The sequence below is a fragment of the Fusarium fujikuroi genome, chromosome FFUJ_chr06 (assembly GCF_900079805.1).
Source record: "Fusarium fujikuroi IMI 58289 draft genome, chromosome FFUJ_chr06".
Taxonomy (NCBI): domain Eukaryota; kingdom Fungi; phylum Ascomycota; class Sordariomycetes; order Hypocreales; family Nectriaceae; genus Fusarium; species Fusarium fujikuroi.
In genome coordinates, this window is record NC_036627.1 from 1,943,938 (window position 1) to 1,965,286 (window position 21,349).

Below are 21,349 nucleotides of genomic sequence, written 5' to 3' on the forward strand. Positions count from 1 at the left end.
CAGGTAGGCAATCATAAATGAACTCATATCTAGCCCTAGGTCTAACGTGCAGTATCAAATGAAGGAAGCATCCTGGCACATATTTAACCGGCGAAGTTAACTGTAGCGTTTTTACCTTGACTATCTCCCACGTGCTTCGGTTTGCCTCAGCCCTATGTCCACAAACAGGACCATCTGGTCATAACAAAGATGGTCAGCACCAGTGCATTGATATCCTCCTATTACAAGATACGGTACTCATGAAATGAGGCAAAACACAAACTGGAGTGAAAGATGCTGTTTCGTGGCATCGTGTCGAGGCTACCCTGTAACTCTCTGATATCTTGTGCATCTGAAGACATTATCGAAAACTAAGCTATTTTGGAGAATTCCTGAAGTCCGAAGATAGCCCAGGGCCTATGGATCTTGTGCAAATAATGTTGAGAAGCGATGTTGGCTGACTGTTTTCCGGAACATATGAGATCGTTATCACCAACACATGATTTGTAGACCCGTTTCGAAGATTATCTAGAGGAAGAAGGCGAGAGAATCTCAGAGATATAAAAAACCCTAAATGGTAGCTCACACTGAAAAGAGTGATAAGCAGACCGGTATATTTGTTCACCTCACCTTCTTTGTGTTTCCATCGGGCCAAGTCAAGAGCCAGGCCTTAGAATGCCAGAACCAGAGAATATACACCACCCCCTACACCTTAATGCCACAAGGCCTTGAGATTTCATGAACAAGAGATAAATCTCAACCTCTGGATGTAAGAAACAGAATGAGATATACCACTAAGTAGAGTCCTGGAAAAGGCAACTTAATGGTATTGCTTACCCCCCTAAGCCTCTAATAACTTTAGCGAAGCCCTCCTATTAAATGTTGGGCACCGTTGTATTGATACGCCTTTCGGCGCAATTCCCCTGAATTAGTATTATTTTGGACTCAAGGGATGTCGTAGAGTTGCTCAAACAAACGCACGGCGAGGTAGGGTTTGGACCTTGTGGCTGCTCTCGAGATCAGATCAAGAGATAGGGCAACGCAGGAAAGGCGTCATGGATGGCTTCTTTGTTGACCATTAATAACACAGAGTTTTAGACAGTTATTCCTCACCTGTGGTAGAACCACAGCAATGCGACCACTCATATATATCTTGCATAAGCCGATCAAGGGGAACTTCAGTAGTTAAAGGTAAGTAGTTACGGACAGTCTTAAAGTCCAAGGTACGTCATTATTAGTGTCATATCTGAAGGCTCTTGGATTCAATTATTGGGAATCGCTGATCTGCCGAAAATGAGAGGCTTTGGCCCCTGACTTCAACGGCCAGTGGATGGAATAGTATCTACACCCTTCAAGTCAGAGCATAGTAGCATGCGTTATTTGGAAGGAATATTCAATTAAACCCGAGATTCTACGATGTGAAGCATATATCACGATCGCTGCAAATGATAGGCAGAACCACCATTATGGATCGCCGATCTACCAGGAAGGGAACACCAAACACCCAGTCTTTTGTTAGAACACGGCTAGTCCCGTCGATTTTGGTTGATGATATGGCCAACGAACACATAACACGTTATGGTAAGATAGCAGCTTGTTGCATCGATGGTTCAAGGTATGAGTGAATGTCTTGGTCAACATAGCCTGTAGCAAGGTAAGGGTTGAAATAGAAGTGGAAACCGCGAACAAAGATAGAAACGGATTGCATCAATCGAATTTCGCACTCAAGTCGGATCTTTCGGATGCATGCTAATGTTTTTTTTTGTGATGTTGTAGTATCGAGAAGAAGAAATGAACGTAACCGAGGGTATGCCAGTGTCGAAACATCTCGAAACAGGGGAGACATTGATTAACATGATTGGAGCGCATGGACCCATATATCGAAGATTCGAGTGATACTGACAAAGCCCACAACATGAAAATGCAACGGGATCCTCGACGGATGCAGGTGTAGGATTAACGGTGGGTTTCTGTAGACGCATTTGTTATCAAGGCTGCACCCTCGAGTTATCAAAGTGACTACCAAACTGACAACTGATTGTATGTACAAACATTAATGTGGATATATGTTGCAGGGCTTGCGGTTTCTAGGCTAGTGTGATAAACAAGATTTTAGACAAGACTTTTTTAGTGTCATGCATTAAAAGTTGGGACTGGCTGGGGGGTTTAGCCCCTGTCCCATGAGTGACAGGAGAAGGGGTGAGAGTGAAGGTATCGTGGGATGGTATCTATCATAGAGTAGGATGAGTCAGTGTTGTTTGTGATATGTATGAAACCCACTAATCGGTATCCTCGTGAGCATGTTGGTGAAGTGGTCCGTGGTGTTGTGGGTATAGGAGAGGAGAGGAGAGGAGATGAGACACGAGATAGGGGAGAATAGAGTCAGCATTTCTAGTAAGAGACTAGTCATCAACTACCGTAACTACTGTATCGTGGTCTCATCTTCACCGTCTCGAGGTGTCTCCGTTCTTGGAAACCCCGACCTCTCTTCTGGCCCCTCTCGTCTCTCATCTCTCATCTCTCGTCTCCTCCCGCAATCTTAGTTCCCGTCACATGAAGGGTCACCCAAGATACAGTACGGAGTACATAAATACGGATGCTAGCTACTTATCCCACCCACCCATTCGGAAATCCTTATCGAGTTAGCTTCATTTTCGTGCCTGAGAGCGGGGAACTGGATACCTGGGTTAGTTAATTGCAGCTCTCCCCTCCGGAACGTTGCGGCTCTGCTCCGTCCCCCCTCGCTTAGGTTGAGCTAAACCTGACAACCCACATTCCCAACTCCCAGCTTCCCACTCACAAGTCTTGAATTGCTTTAATGCTCACGAGGATCAAAATCCAATGCAATATAAAAACGGAGTTGATGCACCCGTGCCCATGTCTCGGATCCGAACACGTCCCCTCTAGCATGGGACGTGCATTGAGTTCCCGGCCCCTCCTGGATATCCGGAATCACATAACCCACTTTTCCCTTTTTTTCTTTCGTCCCGCGTGATCTTTTACAATCCTAGACAGATCTAAATTAAGAGCAGGGCTAGAATCTGCCGCAGAAGCTTGCCTTGCCTTTTATTCCTTTTAGATGTTGGTGGGGGGCTTTATCAGAATTGCATTACAGAGCGGCCCAGCCCAGGAATAGACAGGGTGAGGCGACACCTTACGAATCTAACTAACCCATCAAGGCATTCCGAGGTTCACGATTTTCGACGACACTTCCATTTACCCAAGTAAGGCAGTTAATTCGGCTTTGTTTCTGGCAACTTGCATCTCCCACCTTTGTTTATTTCCTGAATTTCGGTGTGTCTTGGTCTTCATTGACTCGGCCTGGTACCTATCTAGGTAATAGTAACAGTTCACTTCCACTCCACAATGAATCTCAACTCCTTTATTATACTCAACAACAATTGTGACTCTATCAGCATGTTCCAAGATATTACTCATAACATACCTACATAATAATATAATCATTTACCATAACTATGTACATGGTCTGTATTTATTCCAATCACAAAATTGTTCAAAGATCTTCTAATGAACTATAGAAGTAAAATTGTGTATATTGAATTGCTTCAAAGAGGTTGCAGACCTGGACACCGTCTTGATGGCTTGAATTAAATTTACAAGTTAATTCAAAAGGCACAAGAGCATCACTCTCACCACACATTGTGACTTTGAAAAATGATTGATTTTAAATGTTGATGGTATTATGCAATAGATGTAGGCTTTTATGCTATACTGAAATTCAAAAGGTCAAACGCCGAGCTCCCATGCTCAAGGCTCAAGACGCGCTATGCCAAGTCAACGCCCCCAAAATCATATCATTATACAAAAGTATGTAGACTTTCGTGGTCCTTTGCCCTCGCATTATTTTATTCGTCATCCTCGTCCTCATCCTCCTGGAGCCAGCCTCGGCTCATCTCGACGGCTCGCTCCCACCTCTTTCGTGATCGGCGGACAGTCTTCTTGTCAGTCTCGGGGTAGAAGATCTTGCGGCCCTTGCGGTTGACTTCGTGCAATTCCTCTAGTTCATCCCATACACCAGTGGCGAGACCCGCAGCAATGGCGGCGCCGAGTGCAGTAGTCTCACGCATAGCGGGGCGGTCGACAGGCACACCACTAAGGTCGGCCTGGGTCTGCATGCAGAGGTCCGAGTTGGAGAGGCCGCCATCAACGGCCAGGATATCGAGGGCATGGCCAGAGTCAGATGCCATAGCATCGAGAATGGCGGCTGTTTGATGGCAAGTAGCCTCGAGAGTAGCTCGCACAATGTGGCCCTTGTTAGTGTGTTGGGTGACGCCGAAGAGAGTACCCTTGGCGTCATCAATCCAGTAGGGGGCGAAGAGACCACTGAAAGCCGTCACGAATGTAACACCGCCATTGTCAGGGACGCTTTTGGCTACAGTATCCACCTCTGAGGAGGAGTTGATGATGCCGAGGTTGTTCTGGAGGAACTTGACACCAGAGCCAGCAACAGCGATGCTGCCCTCAAGAGCGTAGACAGGCTTGCGACCCTTTCCGAAATCATATGCAACAGTAGCAAGCAGTCCGGTCTTGGAGATGACAGGCTCGTTGCCAACGTTGTAGAGAAGGAAGCAGCCGGTACCATAGGTGTTCTTGGCCTGGCCTGGCTTGAATCCACATTGACCGACAAGTGCTGCAGACTGGTCTCCCAAGCAGCCAGCAATGGGGATACCCTTGAGAGGCCCACGGGCGAGAGATCCGTAGGCAGTGGGGTCGGAGGAAGGCACAATCTTGGGCAGGTTGAGCTTGGTGCGGTCGACCTCGAAGAACTTGAGGAGCTCGTCATCGTACTGGAGGGTCTTGAGGTTCATGAACATGGTGCGGCTGGCGTTGGTGGCATCTGTGACAAAGATGGGTCCGCCCTCACGATCTTGTCCACCGTTTAGGTTGTAGATAAGCCAAGAGTCGACAGTGCCAAACGATAGGCGGCCCTCATTGTAAGCCTTTCGGACTGACTCAACGTTTTGAAGGACCCAGAGCAGCTTGACACTTGAAGGGTAGGTAGACAGTGGGAGACCACAAGTCTTTTGGAGCTTCTCAGCACCAGGCTTGTTTTTGAGCTCACGGACGAGAGAAGAAGTGCGAGTATCCGGCCAGACAACGGCGTTGTAAAGGGGCTCGCCAGTAATGTTGTCCCAGAGGATAGTAGTCTCACGTTGATTTGTGATACCGATGGAGCGGATATCCTCGATATGGTGACCCTTTTCGCAGAACTTCTCTGTTGCTTTCTCGATGCATGTCTCTACAGACTCGAGGAGTGTCATGGGGTCATGCTCGTGCCACCCAGAGTTGGGATAGTGATTTTCAAACTCAATCTGGTGACTCACAATGGGCTCTCCATGACCGTTAAAAATGAGGAAGCGAGTTGATGTGGTGCCCTGGTCGACACTACCGACGAACCAGTGTTTTTGCTTCTCCTCTGCTGTCTCCTCGATACCTTCAGGGAGTTGCTCGTGGTCTGACTCGGGTTTGACGGAGAAGAAGTCTCCGGTAAGGTCTGCAGCCTCGGCGGCCTTGAGAAGACCCTGTGGTAATTGCTCCTCAAGGAGGATGTCAGCAGTTCGTGGGCGCTTAGACTTGGGTTCTTGCTTGATGAAGTCCTTGGGGTTTATATCATCAAAGTTGTCCTGCACTAAGCGAGGTGCGTCCGCTGTTGTGAATTGTTGCATCCTTGCACACGATGTGGTTGAGAAGGAGTTTATGAATCTGAGGTTTGTGATATCGTGGCAAGGGGGCCGTCCCTAGCAAGTACAAGGTTGTTTCTGCAAAGGATGTGGCGTAGTGTGTGGGCGTTTATGGCTGACAGCAGGTGGAAGGAGTCGTTGCCAAGAAGATAGATTGTTGTGATATAGATAGATAGAAGGAGGAGGAGGAGGAGAAGTGGTTGTTGATATAGATTTAGATCGGTAGAGAAGATGTTTGATGAGTGATGGAGAACGAAGAATAGGAGATGGGAAGAATGAACATTGATGGGAGGAAGTCGGCCTTGATAAATGTTTGAGGATCGAGGGGGAGCAAGGGGAAGGTGGGGGAAAAGAGCGGAGGGAAGGCCGGAGGAGGGCTCGGGATTCCATTGTGAGTTAGACGGAAGGCACAAGACACGGGAACGCGCCAAACGTCTGGAGTCAAAGTTTGGTAAGGGTCGGTAGGGGAAGGTAGGGCAGGCCCAACTGACAGGCACATGTGCAATGCTGACGAGTTGCCAATGCTAAACTAACGCCCACGCCCAGGTCCGGATAGGGAAGGAGAGCGGGGTGATTTGGTTGGGGATGCTGGGATGTTGTGTATGCTGTGCCTCGCTGTAAGTTGACTGAGACTGCCGGGGAGATCGATCGCCAGAGACGAGTTCAAAAGCAGGTTTGATTTTCGGCCGGCTACTGCCATCATAAAGTGGGACATTGCTTGCCATACCCCAACCCCACTTTGCAGGTCAGGCGGACTACATACATGCGGAGCCCCGGCTTCGGGGCACGTCCAGCGGGACACTGAAGGAATTACTGACCACGCCTTGAAGCCCACCTTGGGGAATTGAAACTTGGATCATGAGGACAGACTGAAATTAAGCTTACGAAGACGCAGAGCACACTTGGAGCTATCTGAAAAACTATTTTTTATTTTACAAGTTCTAAAATAGCACAAACTGCATCCAATTTAACCAAAGCAGTAACCCGCCAGAGTTTCTTTCCCTCATTAATGACCCGGAAACCTTTTTTAAGGAGTGGGGCCCGCAGAAGTCCAGACTCTTGAAGGGTGCGCTCAATTCAGTGACGTTCAGTTGACTCCCCCCCTGGTTGGTGGACTTTCTGTACCCGCCCCCAATTGGTACTGCTCCCACCCCCAAAGGTTTCTTTTTTAGTTATGGCTACCCAAATTCTTCAATATTGGGGGACGTTTTATCTATCTGAAGTCGGAAAAGCCAATTTCATGAGCTGGCGTTGTTCCTGACGGCACATCGTTACCAGAGATTTAATCCTGGTTACAAATTTTGGGCCAATGTGCTGTGCAGAAAAGGCTGCAGTCTTTCCTAGAATGGATAAGCGACAGGCCCGGGATTGCTCTAAGGAGTCGAGACACATTTGGGTCTCAAAAATGCATGCAACATGTCATGAGCGACTGCATTTTCTTCACTGCCCTTGCTTTCCAATTTTTACTGGCCTTTCGAAGGGTTCCGCAATTTGCTGCTTCCGTTCTTCTCCTCCTTCACTCCTTCCTCCGGACATAATCGCCCTTGGGATTAAACCGGTTTTGAAAACAGTGGCGTTACACGTCACAGATGAGGCAAGTGCGTGCTCTGAGCCGCACAGGAAGTGGCTGATCATGATCAAAACTTCGTCGATGCACGTATTGGAAGATCGCAAGTGCATCGAGATTCTGGAAATTTCAGTGGCTCTAGACCCTTATTTCAGCGTGGGAATAAACGTCACTTATTCACGTCACTCTTAGAGCCGCTGACCTCTGAGAGCATCCACATTTCAGCAAATCCACTCCTGGACATGGCTATGACACAACGCTATGGCTCATGAACCCAATGACGTTACACGCTTTTTTCCAAAGGCGGGACTGACTCCAGTCAATATGCAACCAAACGACAATCGTCAAATATCGATGTGAGTTAAATGCGATCGTCCCGGCTTTATGATTTCATTCCTAGTTCTTACATATGTCGATCAGGTCCAATCCTCCGGACCAGCTCGACCAGTCATTGAAACGTCACATATCCCAGACCCAGGGCTCTAACGTGGGTAACATCAAACGTCAACGCATTTCCATCGACAAATCATCTCAGCAGCTCACCTACAGTGACGTTGCCCAAACCCCAGGGTCTAGTTCTACCCTTGTTGATAATCCTCAATCGACCAACGGCGACACAATCGCTTCTTCATACACCTCGTTGGACCCCTCTCCGCGAGAATCCCAAGACCCTTATGACGACCCTTACGATGATCCAGAGTTCGATCAAGTCTTTGAGAGCCTCACCGGACCCAATTCTATCGACAAGTCAGGAACGTCACCGCTTTTAGTCGACAGTGATGAATTTGCTCTAAAACAATCGGACCAGGACGCCTTGGCGGAGTTCCTGGAGGAAGAAACCTAGGAAGAGCCTCAACAACCGCCATCGAGCGTTCTACGTACATGGAGCGGTAACTCGAGGTCAGCGGATGAGTATGACCCGCTATTACAACACTCTTCACCGCGTCCAACAGCCGATATACCAGAGGGCAACATCGGATATGCACCTTTAGATGAAGGTATAGACTGGAGTAATGTCCAAGAACATACCCGCAATAAGACAAAACCTGAATCGACAGTCGGTTTCACAACTGGGAACGGGAGCAAAGCCCCCGAACATGAATCACCGATTGCTAGACGAAAAACATCCATCTTTTCGCAATCTCGATCATCAGCACCCACAAATAGCCAGAGCTCAGCAATATTTACAGGAAACGTTTTGCTGAAACCCTTCAAAACGTTCTTCGATCTCCAAGAGCTTGTAGATGCGAAGACTCAAATGTTCCGAAACCAACCTGACATTACCTTTGAGCTCTTCGCTCGAGTCATCTACTCAAGTCGCGAGAACTTCTACAAGAAACAGTATTTTCGATTTCAGAGCCTACTCAAAAATAGCCCGCCTTATATAAACGGGGCACTTCTGGCCTAGGAGGTCGGGAGTCCACTAGACTGTGCGGCTCAGGAGTTACTGAAGGCGCAAGCATCACGTATGAAGTGTTTTTGTCGGTGTAAGTTGCGATCGGACCCAAGGTCAGAGATCGGTTGGGGCATATCAGTGCTGGAGATCCGTCCCACAACATGGAAGGAAATTCAGGGGGCTATGGATGTGCTTGGGAGACATGATCTGGACGAACCAGGGAGTTCATATGGGAAATAGAGTGGGATATGATGGAGTTTGCTTTGACGGAGATAGTTTTCGATTTTGTGGAATGTAGACAACAACATCGCGTCCCGTTACTATAAAACGAATGATTCACCATGAAACTAAATTTAATTAATGTTCTAAAGTCTTATCTATTCGTATATGTAAGATTGCCATAGCGATCCTCTATGAAAGGGTACAGACACCGAAAACATTCAATATACCCTGACGCAGCCAGGAACTCTCTACTGGCATTTTTAGACATGCAGAAACCAGAAATTCGTCTTCCGTGAAACAAGGTTACCTATACTTGGTTGGGTTTCAGCCTAGCTGACGATGGGCGATGCGTTATGAAAGGAAATCCCTTCATGCGCTACGCCAGCCAGTCGTGACAGAGCCTTCGAACATCTAGTTTGGCATGATGAGATTCAGGTAAGGGGCCATTTGTTTCTGCGCAGCAGATTTGACCTGTCTAAGCTCTGTCAGAGTAGGAGGCTTTGCGTTTCCTTGGCGTCGCAGCCAGCTCTCTTCAGTCTCGAGGAGTGCAGCATCATCATCTTTGCCGGAAGGGTCGACAAACTGATATGACCGATATTCACAGTTTGACCAACCGGTAGCTTGAGGTGCTGGTCAGAGAGCGAATAAATCATGGATTCTCAGGGGCTACTGCTCACCTCTTCCTTCAGGCACACCGTACCAGTCATCTGTCAAGAAATGCAAGAATCCTCCGTGGGAGACGACAACAATGTGCTCGTCGCCACTAACACGATCTCTCAACATTTTTCTGGCCTTGAGGCCACGCGCCGTCAGCTTCTCTAGCGTAGGCTCATACTCACTGTCAGGACCTTTATCAGTCCACGACTCCTCTACGTTGGAGTAGTCGGCGATTCCCTCAAACTCAGCCTGGGCCTTGGCTACAGGCGAACCAGTATCGCAGGGATTGGCGGAGACCTCCTGAAACACTGGAAATGTGACGATGGGCTTGAGCTCATCAGTTCCAAAGGCGTGGAGGCAGGTATACACCGTACGGCGCATAGGTGAGGCAAAAAGCTTTGTAAGCTTGTCATGGTGAGGAAACTCCTTGCGGAGTGCAGCGCATTGCTCCTCGCCAAGGGGAGTCAAATCTGGATCTTGCATCTGCTCATTCTCGATCGAGAGGTTGTGGAAGCCTTGAGCGTGGCGAACGAGGTGGATAGTTGGAGCCATTATGATGCTGATATGAAGATTGAGCGAGATTTCGAGTAAGTGATGTATGATATATCTAGGATGGGATAGTGATAATGATGATGTCTAATATAGAACTGAAGAAGAAGATGGTTCTATTTAAGAGCCAGAACAATGATTCGTACGAAAACAAGACAAGGAAATAAAAACATGTTTGTAAGAAGCTATGACTCAGCCCGTGGCAGCCCCGCCAAAGCCCGTGTCATGGTCTCCGGGTCCGGCTTCGTCAGCGGAGCCCACCATTCATATTGCGTGGTGTGCACGGCCGTTGAACCCCGATTGGTCTCCGACCTGCAGTAGCTTGCACCGCCGCCACGGAATGCTTGATATTGGCTCGCCTCGATTACCTTAGTTGTATACTCCGACTCGGCTTGTTGACTACAATAGCAGATGATTCCAGCAAACTTTTGATTCATCAAGAAAGAGAGTAGTCAGAAGACGACTGTGGACATAATCGCTTTAGTCACGTCTACGCAAACAATGAAACCATCTCAAGGGCCCCATTCTCCCTCACCACAGATTCTATTTCACGAGTCTATGTGCATGTTGCGCCAAAGCAGGTATATGTATCACAGTTTCAGTATCTTAACTACCAGCACATATGACTATGCCCGTTCACGCGCCCAAGAGTATATCCATTCTGGTCTTCTAAAACTGACAACCCGGTAAACGCCAGTTTGACTCATTATAATAGTCAAACACCAGATATAACACATAGGCAAGATCAATGATGCCGACTATCTCCAAATCTAGAACTCAATGAGAGCCTCCTCCTTCACGGGTTGCTTGACAGGCTCCTGTTGTGGTACTGAAGGGAATGAATCTTGTGTGTAACCACCGTATGCCCAGTTCTGCGGTGCGACAGGTGGTTGTTGGTGTGACTGGGGCATAGATGGCTGCCAGTACGCTTGCTGCTGTGGGGGAGGTGCTTGCTGGGTTGGTTGGGGCGGTTGAGGCTGAGACGGTTGAGGCGGCTGGGCATGCTGCATATGAGGAGACTGCACAGGCTGGACTGGTTGCGCAATCTGGGCGGGCGTTTGGCTAGGAGTTGGCTGTGAGGGAGTAGATACTGATCCTCCAGGATATTGGGAAGGCTGCTGCAAGTTAGGGTATGGTGACTGATTAGCATCAGGTGCAGATGGTCCCAGAGGGGTCTGCTGAGGCTGATGGGGTGTAAGATAGTATGAAGAATTGGGGTCACTGGCAGTTGGAACCTGGGGCTGTTGTGAGTTTTGTGTTTGCAGGTTGGGATCGTTGGGTTGTTGCGGCGGTTGTTGCTGCTGCTGGTACGGATCTTGAGGTGCCGAGGGCGCTCTGTTTTGCCAACTATCGGCCCGTTGCACCTGATGATGATGAGGGTATTGGCTGGGCTGCGCTTCCGGCGCGGATCCGTAAGAAGGATATTGAGGCTGGGGTGTTGCATGCGGTGGTGGCTGTTGGTAGTGCTGGTGTTGAGGCGCCTGGTAACTGGCTCGTTGTTGACCTGTATAAAAGCTCTCTGCACCAGTCGGGTTGCTGGGCATCTGGGAAGGAATGGAAGGGTACGGCCCAGCAGCCTGGCGTGGCGGCGGCAAGTTATATCCCCCAAGATTCTGTTGGCTGTAGGCTTTGGAAAGTCGATCCTCTAGCATACGATCATAATATCGAACAACTGTGGAGAGTTTCGCATGAAGATCAAGAAGTGTATCTGAAATTGGGTTAGCATCTCAATTCCTTCAGCAGAGAAGGTATACTCACCATGCTTGCTCATAGTCTCTCCGTAAGTTCTTGCCAGCTTGGGCCGTAATGTACCGATGCTATCATAGAGTTCCTGGATCTGTGGCTCTCGTAGAATGGTTCCTGGCGGCTGAGTCTGAAGCCGGTCCACCAGTGTTGAGAACAGGTTGATGTTCTCTGCCTCCACAGGAGTCAATTCATAATCGTTCTTGGGAAGAACAAAGTTGGTGGTAGCAGAAGCGTCCATAGAACTGGACGTCTGTTCCTTGAGTGCCGCGGCGTGTCTCTTCTTCTGCTCTTCCATATCAGCCAGAGAGGCAGCGATGGCGGCCTTGAGGTCAGCATCGTCCTCCTCTGCTTGTTTAGCCGACGAAGCGTCACCGTTGGCTGCATAAGAAGTCTGAGCCGGTCCAGCATAGCCGTGAGAATGGGTCTTAACCTCCTCCAGGCTCATTGCCAATGCCTTCTTCAGATCTTCGTCAAATCCATCGTCAACTCGAGCGTTCCGAGGCTGCATGGCTGATGTGCTTCGTGTCTTATGGGGATATGTCGGCGATCGATCGAGCGATGGGTTGGGAATCTTATGTCCCTTGTTGGTAAGCTTCGCATAACAGCCATCATCGACTCGCACGGGCGTCATGATCCCCAGGTGCGGGAGAGCGACAACTTTGGCCGAGCACTGCTGGTCAAAACAGTTGCCGCAGTTTCGGCAATGATGCTTTCGGTTGGTAAAGGTAAATGGTGTTCGACATCTCATGCATACGTCGGAGTCGGTCCATTCCGGAGGCTGATAACATCGTTAGTTTTCCCCATTGCGTGACTATGACAAGAGTAGTACTCACAGCGCTACTGTCAATCATGCTGCTGGCCACGGATATCTTGGGAGGGAACTGGTATCCATCGCGTTGTAGGGTCCGATAAACCTCACCGATGTACGAAAGCTCGTAACGACCTTCAGTAGCACCCGCCCAAGATTGTATAAGCTCAAGGATTTTGGATTTCACGTCAGCATTGACAGCACCGCCTCCTACAGCCTGAAGTAGCGAAACAAGGTTATCCATAAACTCTCGCGATGCGACTTCAGCAAGGAAATGTGAACCGCCATTTTTAACGCAAGTATCGGTAAGCTGAAAGGAGTCAGCTTTGGTAATTGTTCTTAAATCGATGGGATTCATACGTTTAAAGCGCTCAACTGTGTATTGGGGTTCTTGTTGCCGATGCGCTTCTTGAGGGAGCGCATTGCCTCTTTCGGCGCAACCGTCTTGGATCTGATGACATCGGAAATTTCGAGGTTAAGGGCAATATCTTCTCTAAAACCATGGTTAGCTGGGGTTGCCAGGGCGTAACTGGCTGTCTGGCGACATACAGGCTACTGCTTGTGGCCTTCTCGATCTGTTCGTCCAGGGCCGTATTGGCGGAGGACGACCACCAACTCATCATCTTGGCTTTTGGCTACAGCGATCAGCAAAGAGGAGGGGTATTGCGCTCAGTTGACCAAGTGAATCTGAACAAGAGGTATTGGTATCGAGGTGTCTGAAACAGCGACGCAGAAGGTCAAGATGCTCGATGAAGCAGTTGCTGCTGTTGATGTTGATGTTGATGTTAATGTCTGATGGAGGTTCAGTGTGTGCCTGCGAAGCTCCTATGCTCTGGGCTAGGCTCTCGTTAACCCCAGCCTCTGTCTGGGCACGGCGATTGAGGATCTGACGCAGAAAGGTGCCTCATTAAGTAAGGTTGTGAGAGCTGTGATTGGCTGAGAGGAGCATTGATTCCACAGCAGTGCACTTCAAGGCAGCCTAAAACCCCACTGTAGAACGCCTGGACTGTCGTCAGCGCTGGAACTACGCGGTCAAGCTAAGCTCTTGTTCTGTGGGAGAATGACGACGTATTCTGTGGCGCACGTGGCTCAGGTGCATGAGCGACCTCGAATAGAGAGGTAAAGTCCCTGAGCTTCGGTACGAAAGAGGGTTAAATAGTACTTACTTCTTGCGGCTGATCAGGCGTCCTATCAAGTACTCCAGATGCTCTCATATGTACCTACACTATTCCCCGCGACTACTAACACCTCACCTCATGGCAGTCAAGTCACCCATGAACAACCATCCTTTATACCAAGTTCATTCTCCCGACAGTACAACCCCTCTCGTTCGGCATCCCATGGTTCTTGTTCGGGAGGAGCCTTTGTTTGTGATGTTTCCTCGCGCGATCCTTTAAGATGCTGCATATTGATGCCATCTGTACTCGGTCGAGGTGCTGTTGACCCTTATATTTCCATACTCCGCCACTCTTCGGCTCTGTCGTTGTTGTCACAGATAATTCATTGCAACCTTTCGCCGCCAAACCCTATTTTCGCAACTTGAACACTATAATTTACCTTCGATCCTCAAAATCGAATCTACTGACCGAGACCTTTCTGTATAACGACTTTGGAGCACCGAGCAAGGCATCATGGCCTCCCTAAGGCATTCGCGCGCAAGCAGTGTGGCCACCGCAGGCTCACACTCCTTGGGCAGCCCCGGCGCATTCAACCATGGCCCGATACCAGGCGGCAGTCGAGGAGGCGAATCTCCTTCGAAGCCTCCAATTCCTCACATTGACGATGTTCTTGCTGCGCGGAACCTCGACCGGAACGTGTCTGCTCGAAAACTTCTGGAATCGGCCGAGGCATCATTTAAGCAAGCCGAGATCGCTCGGGAGTTTCGCAGACCGGCCATCGCTCTGAACGAATATATACGGGCATCCATAATCGCCGTACAATTCATCACCAACCATCCCGAATATCATGATCTCAAAACGAGTCACGGCGATTTTGTAAAGGCTCATAACAATCTACTCGCCAAGATCAGCCAGCAGGACCATGTGTATGCCAAGATCAAGGCCGACATTATTGCGGATAACAAGCGATCTGGTGTGCAACCACGGGCTGTTCGACCGAGCTCGTCACAAGGAGGAAGTCGGCCACATACACCATCAAAATCGACCGTCGAAGGGCCCATGTCACCCTCAAGGCATCGATCTGATGGGCATGGCATGAATGGTTCTCCTGCTCGAGCAAAACCAGCAATTCAACCGAAACCTCAATCTCTCCACGGGAACGCCATCAAGCCCGGGGCTCAAAGAGCATCCATTAATGGCGTCCAAGATCTCGCTGCCAGGTTTGCCAACCTGAGAGGCCCGCAACCTTCACCAGGTCAAGATCCACGCATCAAGACACATCAGATAACGCTCCCAAAGCCGATGGGTCCTAGAGAGATGCCCCCACCCCGGCCGCCCAAGGTTGGTATTGACACCAGTGTGCCTACTCTACCCAAGATGCCAGATGCTATCTACAGCCCTGCTCGTGGGAGCATCTCAGGAGAAGTAACAAGACCGCCTTCAAGCACACCTCGTAGCATGTACCGCACAGCGTCCGCCGTTTCGATACCCGGAACTCCCACGGGCTCATCACAGTCACAAACAGACTATTTTGTTCCTACGCAAAGCTATTCGAACAACTCCATTCCTCCGGTCCCCCCGAGCAATCTCAATGGCTCTGTAAGGGTTCCAGAAGGCGATGCCATTTCCCCGGAGGAACTATACCAAGCTATGAAAGCTAAGGGGAGTATTTTGATAATAGACATTCGCATGAGGGACGACTTTAACGAAGGCCACATTATGTCGTCGTCAACAATTTGTATTGAGCCTAGCATCCTGCTCAGGGATAACCTCTCTGCGGATGAGATTTCTGAGAGCTTGATTCTCTCCCCTAACCAGGAACAATCGCTTTTCGAACAACGCCATGCCTATGATCTAGTGGTCTTCTATGATCAAGACTCTGAAGAAATCCCCGAACACCCACGGAACTCTGACGACTTGGTAATTATATCACTCCATCGAGCTTTAGTTCACTTGAATTTTATGAAGGAGCTCAAAAACACACCCAAGATTCTCAAGGGAGGTCTCGATGCTTGGGTTGACTTGATGGGGCCGGCATCTCTGGGCTCGACTACTTCAACAACGAATAGAACAGTGCACTTGGAGCGCAATCGAAGCCGGTTATCAGCTATCGAGCGACGGAGGTCAAAATATATCGCCAAGCCTCTCAAGCCTGACGAAGTCAAGGTGTGGCAAGAGACACTCAAAAACGACGACGATATGCAGACAGCATCATCACCCAACTTCACTCGTACTACGGAAGACTTCCTTCGGAGATTCCCACCAGTGTCTTTGGAACAAGAGTCTATGACTTCTCCGGAAGAGAAGCCCCGGAATCGCCCTGTTTATGGGCTATCTCACAAGGTCGACCTCTACACAGACTTGCCCTCACCACCTACAAGACCAGCCCCTGCTTTACCGCGACGAAGCTACAGCGGCCTTACCGAAGGGAGGGACGAGAACGAGCTTTATGGCAACAATAACGCAGTCGTGCCGCCTCGTCCTTCAAGAGCACCAACTATGAAGGCCGTGGAGCAGCAATCCACAGGTGATTCGGCCAAATTCTACACTGGGCTCAACAATCCCAACAACTGGTGCTACGCCAACAGCACACTGCAGAGCTTGCTCGCTTCACCTGAGTTTGGAAGAGAACTGGCGAACTCGGAATGGGTCAGCAAGTACAAGGCGCCAATGAAAGATGACGAGAAGATTGAGCAGCCACAGCTCATGATTCGTATTATCTCAAACCTGTTCCACTGGATGAGTTCAGGCAAATTTCAGGTCATGATGGCCCAGACGCTCATGGTAAGCTAATCACAAACTCACAGACAAGAAGAGCCGAGCTAACAGAACTATAGAATTACTCACATCACGTTTGTACCCAAAGCCGAAGCATCGAGCAGTTTGGCGGGAGCCAGCAGCAAGATGCCCAGGAGTTCATGTCTTTCGTGCTCACTCACCTGCACGACGAGACTAACACACGCCGAGATCGAAAGGGCACTGCTGCCCAGCCCGATACTAAGCACCAGTCTCTTGTGAAGGCTGCTGTCCAGTACTGGCAAAATCACCTCGAATACAATCGTTCTATTGTCGACCGCTACTGGCGCGGTCTTGAGCTATCGACTGTCGAGTGCTTCGAATGCCGCACCCGTACTTATCAGTTCAACCCTATTGATGTTGTCCCTGTCACAGTGGGAATGGGGCGTGGCATGACGCTCGAGCAGGTTCTCGACCAGTATACATCAGGCAACATCATTAACGACTTCCATTGTGATCATTGCCGCCATCCTACTCGGGCTCAACAGAGTCTCTCCTTTGCCCGCTTTCCGTCCTTGCTCTGCGTCGTCTTCCGGCGCTTCCACTACCAACATGATTCCTCGGATTTACGCAAATCAACGGCACCCATCACGTGGGATTTCAATGACACTGACTTTACACGCTACTTCCTCCCCCCTGGCTCTCGCGAGTCTTCATCTGGATTTGATCCCATGGACCCTGCATTCACAGGGCCATTCCGCTACGAAGCTTATGCTGTTATTGTTCATACAGGCAGTCGTACTGATAATGGGCATTACTTGGCGTATGTACGGGACTCTACGTCTCATGACCCTTACGCTTGGTTCTGCTGCAACGATTCGCGCGTGACAAAAGTTCGCATTGGCAGCGGAGACCGCGATGATGTCCAGGAGGAGGTGTTCAAGTCTGGCCGCGACCGCGTACCATATCTGGTCTTCTTTCATCGCAAGGGCACGCGATAAGGCTTTATCATCGTATCACTTACTTATACCCAACAATTCTTGCCGGGTTTGAGAGTTGGATATATCCTCATGGCTCCTCGTTCCTTTCTTTATAGAGGAAATCTGGAACACTTATTGATCATGAACATGGTCGAATTCGCCATTGTCTTACCTGCCTTCCACCCTTTCCCCCATATCAGCCCGATTCTCGCGAATTGCTATGAATTTTTCAACTTCCGGGAGGTCCTGTCTTCTTTTCCAGCACAGCTTTGTTTGATCTATACCGATACTACGCTACTAGTCTAAATGGGTTGTTGTTCCAGGTCCCCCGTCGTTTTTATATGAATATATTATCTCGCTAGCTGGCTATCATGGCATTGTACGGAGTAGGTAGCGTGCTCTTTTTTGGTAAATGTGCTTGACCTAGAGTCATGACTCGAAGGAGGGGTATCTGTTTTCTGGCAAGTGCTTATTATATCCATATACCGATTGATCGATGATCTAATCTATGTACTTGAATCACCGTTCGTAACTCCATTTTAATGTGCCATATATCAAGCTAGAATGTTGCTAGCTGGTCCCGTTTCTCAGACACTAATTGTTTACTGGGTACCTTCTGGCCGATGGCTGGTATTAATACCGATGTAAACTAGACCAGGCAAAGAGTTACAATATTCTACATCTTGAACACCTTTCCATGGCCGCCAGCCAATGGTTCTCTCACGCCAAATTCGATTTGCAGTATCACATGTCAGCTCACATCAGTTCATCCCCGAAAGAAAAGGGTAGGGCCGAGTGAGCAGCCATAAAGTGGCCCGGAGCCGAGTTCCATTGTCGTTCAAAATTCCCTTAAGATATCATGAAGCCAACGCCGCGAAAGTAATTACAGGCACTGAAAATAAACCCGCATCAAGAGTTGATACACCACGTCTTTCCATCTTCTCTCTTGGTATCCATTCTTTCGACTTTCAAACCAGATGTTCGACCATTAAATCTTCTCACCTATTCAATCGTTAATCACGAGCTAGTGCTCTTGAGGGTGGCAGCGATGTCCTTCTTGAAGTGCTCGGTGATCTTGCGTCGGTTCAGCTTCTGAGTAGCGGTGAGAAGTCCCTGGGAGCAAATGAATTAGTAAAACTTCTAGCCAGCCAGCGATTGGGATTGTCCTTACATTATCCGATGTCCACTCTTCGTCGGTGATCAAAACGCCAGTGACTATCTCAATACTGCTCAAACCAGCACGTTTGGCAGCACCTTGGAGATCCTTGAGAACAAAGCTGACCATCTTGGGGTTGGTGTGGACAGTGTGGAGATTGTGCTCATCAACACCCAGCTCCTTGGCCTTCTCGTGCAAGACTTTCTCGTTCGGCATGATGACGGCAATAGGGCGTGAGTGCTCGGGATCGGCGTGGACCATAACGTTGGCCACAGATTGGACACCACGGTACACAGACTCGAGTTTCTCAAGGGCAATGTATTCGCCGCCCTGCATCTTGACGAGATTCTTGACGCGGTCAAAGACCCGAAGGTGGCCCTGGGCATTGAATTCTCCGATATCGCCAGTCTTGAACCAGCCGTCAGGAGTCAGGGCCTTTTCTGTCTCCTCGGGGTTGTTCCAGTATTTAGTCATAACTGGCAAACCCTTGATCCAGATCTCACCTTGTGGAACCTTGGCTTCTGTTGAGTAGCCCAGCTCGGGAAGTGCAACAAGCTTGACATCGCAAGCGCAAGGGGTAGGACCAATGGCATCGGGGGAGAACTCAAGTGGGCAGCCCAGAGAGCCATTGGCGCAGGTCTCAGTGAGGCCATAACCAGCCAACATGGGAGCAACGACCAACGAAATGAAGTTCTTTGTGCCATCGGAAATACCACTGGCGCCATTCATAGTGAAGCGCATACGACCACCCGTCAATTCACGGACTTTGCCAAACACGATGCTGTCAAACAAGCTCGCCAGAGGCAGCTTGTTCTTGGAGGCGAATGCCTTCCAGTTGTAGGCGCCCCAGAAGAGGTTCTTGAGGAGAGGACTGGCAGCCTCGAGCTTGGCTGTGATGCCCTTTCTCACAGTCTCCCAGATTTGGGGGACGCCAACCATGACAGTGGGCTTGAACTCGCGCATATCACCAGCGCAATTCTTCATTGATGCATCAGAAAGCGTTCGCGGGTTTCCATATCCAAGAGTTCCTCCAATGTACATGACGAGGTTTTCGAGGGCCATTTCGAAAATATGAGCAAGAGGTAAGTAGGCAAGAATACATTCCTTATCGCTAACGCATTCTTCGACACAGGTGTACAAACTGGTGACTAAGAAGGAACGAATTAGTATGAGGGAGCAATGTGGTACAAATCAGCTCACCTCCAGCAATAAGAGCTTCGTGGGTGATGCAGGCACCCTTGGGCAGACCAGTGGAACCAGAAGTATACATGATACAGTAAAGGTCGGATGGCTTAGCCGGGTTCGGCTCGACGGGATTATCTTCACCGAGCTGACGAAGTTCCTCGAGAGTGATGATCTTCAGATCAGGATGATCGGCCTTGAAGGCCTCAAGCTCCCCACCCTTGGCGAAGATCGTTCGGTCGTTGACGATGACGGTTTTGACGGAAGACTTCTTGATAGGCTCTGAGGCTGTCTTGAGGAGTTGCGAATCGACATACATAGCGCTACATTCGGTCTGAACGAGAGAGTGCTCGACACCACTGGGACCAAGCGTATCGTAGGCGGTGACAATCGAGATGGACTGTGAGGCAGCTGCGTGGGAAGTAGAGATCCAACCGATGCTTCACGCCGTGGAGTCAGAAACCAGTGCTTGGATACAGGGCCAGTCAATGCTGAACATACCTAGTGGTACCGAAAATGTGAAGCTTGTCATCACTGGTCAAGCCCAGCTTCCGTAGACCGGAGCCGATCTGCAAAACGCGCTCGAGGTACTGTTGGTAAGTCAAGTAGTCGAAGCCAGTCAACTCGAAGTAGGACCACTCCTTCTCAACTTCTTGAATTTCGCCATCGACGTTCTTCTTGACCTTCTTCTTCTCAGTGTGCATGTTGATGAGCTTGCGGGCACCGACAGCATGATGGTTGGGGTAGAGTCGAGCGCTGCGCTCAACAACCTGGAAGACGGTCCTGGCATCGGGAGCAGGATAGGTGACGAGGCCGTCCTTGGCCTTGGGGTGACGTCGAGGAATAGTTTCGCCGGGGACCTTCTCGTAGCCAGGAGCCTCGATAGTGAAAGGAGGCTTGTGCACCTGGTGCAGCGGCATAATGCCCGTTGTCCAGTCAGTCATCTTGAATGCGCGGTAGCTACGGAGTAGACGAGGAAGCTGATGAAGGTTGAGGTTTAGGTGATGGTTTAGGTGATGGTCAAGGTGAAGGAGGACAACTTCACAGAATGGGCGGCGATGACGACAGTGGGGGTTGAGAGTGAGGGTATCGTTGAGAGTGAGGAGAAAAAGGGAAAGAAATATGAAGGGGGAGACTGGTGGAATTAATGTGAGGAAGGGACGGGAAGCGAAGCCACGGACGGAGACGACGTAGGAGAGAGCAGCACGAGCGTGGAGAAGGAGATACTGCATCTGGTTGGCACACACTAACTTTGGCTGCCTTAATACTAACCTACCTTACCTACCTAAGCAATTGGAGCAACAGAACACAACACAACGGGAGAGCTAGAGTGAGCAATACGTATGGAGAGGCGCTTGCTGCAGGAGAGACACGCAGATACGGCACAGCAGGGAGGTACACTGAATGGTACAGTACCATTCAAAAGCCCGGGCCAGGTCGAGGTGGAGATTGTACAGGGTTTCAGCAGCTCAAAGTACCTCCAAGTATCCTAAGCTCGGTTGATTCAATGTCCATCTGACGCGGTTATCTTAGCATCTATTCAAGCACAGG

The 21,349-nt window shown here is 49.5% G+C and overlaps 6 protein-coding genes; 2 read left to right on the plus strand and 4 right to left on the minus strand.

Annotated features, from left to right (window-relative positions):
* Positions 1–3,845: 3,845 nt before the first annotated feature.
* FFUJ_05952 (probable GUT1-glycerol kinase) lies at positions 3,846–5,666 on the minus strand (the record flags this gene model as incomplete). Its single annotated transcript, XM_023579221.1, has 1 exon — positions 3,846–5,666. The coding sequence occupies one exon, from the start codon at positions 5,664–5,666 to the stop codon at positions 3,846–3,848; it is 1,821 nt and encodes a 606-aa protein (XP_023432097.1).
* Positions 5,667–7,572: 1,906 nt separating this feature from the next.
* On the plus strand, positions 7,573–8,656 carry FFUJ_05953 (uncharacterized protein; the record flags this gene model as incomplete). XM_023579222.1 has 3 exons in its annotated part: positions 7,573–7,604; positions 7,669–8,070; positions 8,119–8,656. 3 exons carry the CDS (start codon positions 7,573–7,575, stop codon positions 8,654–8,656), a joined length of 972 nt encoding a protein of 323 aa, XP_023432098.1.
* Positions 8,657–9,277: 621 nt separating this feature from the next.
* FFUJ_05954 (uncharacterized protein) lies at positions 9,278–10,075 on the minus strand (the record flags this gene model as incomplete). XM_023579223.1 has 2 exons in its annotated part: positions 9,278–9,486; positions 9,544–10,075. The coding sequence occupies 2 exons, from the start codon at positions 10,073–10,075 to the stop codon at positions 9,278–9,280; spliced, it is 741 nt and encodes a 246-aa protein (XP_023432099.1).
* A 767-nt stretch (positions 10,076–10,842) lies between these two features.
* Positions 10,843–13,249, minus strand: FFUJ_05955 (related to vacuolar protein sorting-associated protein; the record flags this gene model as incomplete). XM_023579224.1 has 5 exons in its annotated part: positions 10,843–11,780; positions 11,831–12,596; positions 12,652–12,936; positions 12,987–13,119; positions 13,176–13,249. The coding sequence occupies 5 exons, from the start codon at positions 13,247–13,249 to the stop codon at positions 10,843–10,845; spliced, it is 2,196 nt and encodes a 731-aa protein (XP_023432100.1).
* Positions 13,250–14,257: 1,008 nt separating this feature from the next.
* FFUJ_05956 (related to ubiquitin carboxyl-terminal hydrolase) lies at positions 14,258–17,481 on the plus strand (the record flags this gene model as incomplete). XM_023579225.1 has 2 exons in its annotated part: positions 14,258–16,528; positions 16,582–17,481. 2 exons carry the CDS (start codon positions 14,258–14,260, stop codon positions 17,479–17,481), a joined length of 3,171 nt encoding a protein of 1,056 aa, XP_023432101.1.
* A 996-nt stretch (positions 17,482–18,477) lies between these two features.
* Positions 18,478–20,742, minus strand: FFUJ_05957 (related to long-chain-fatty-acid--CoA ligase; the record flags this gene model as incomplete). XM_023579226.1 has 4 exons in its annotated part: positions 18,478–18,573; positions 18,632–19,764; positions 19,817–20,238; positions 20,300–20,742. The coding sequence occupies 4 exons, from the start codon at positions 20,740–20,742 to the stop codon at positions 18,478–18,480; spliced, it is 2,094 nt and encodes a 697-aa protein (XP_023432102.1).
* Between the last annotated feature and the right edge of the window lie 607 nt (positions 20,743–21,349).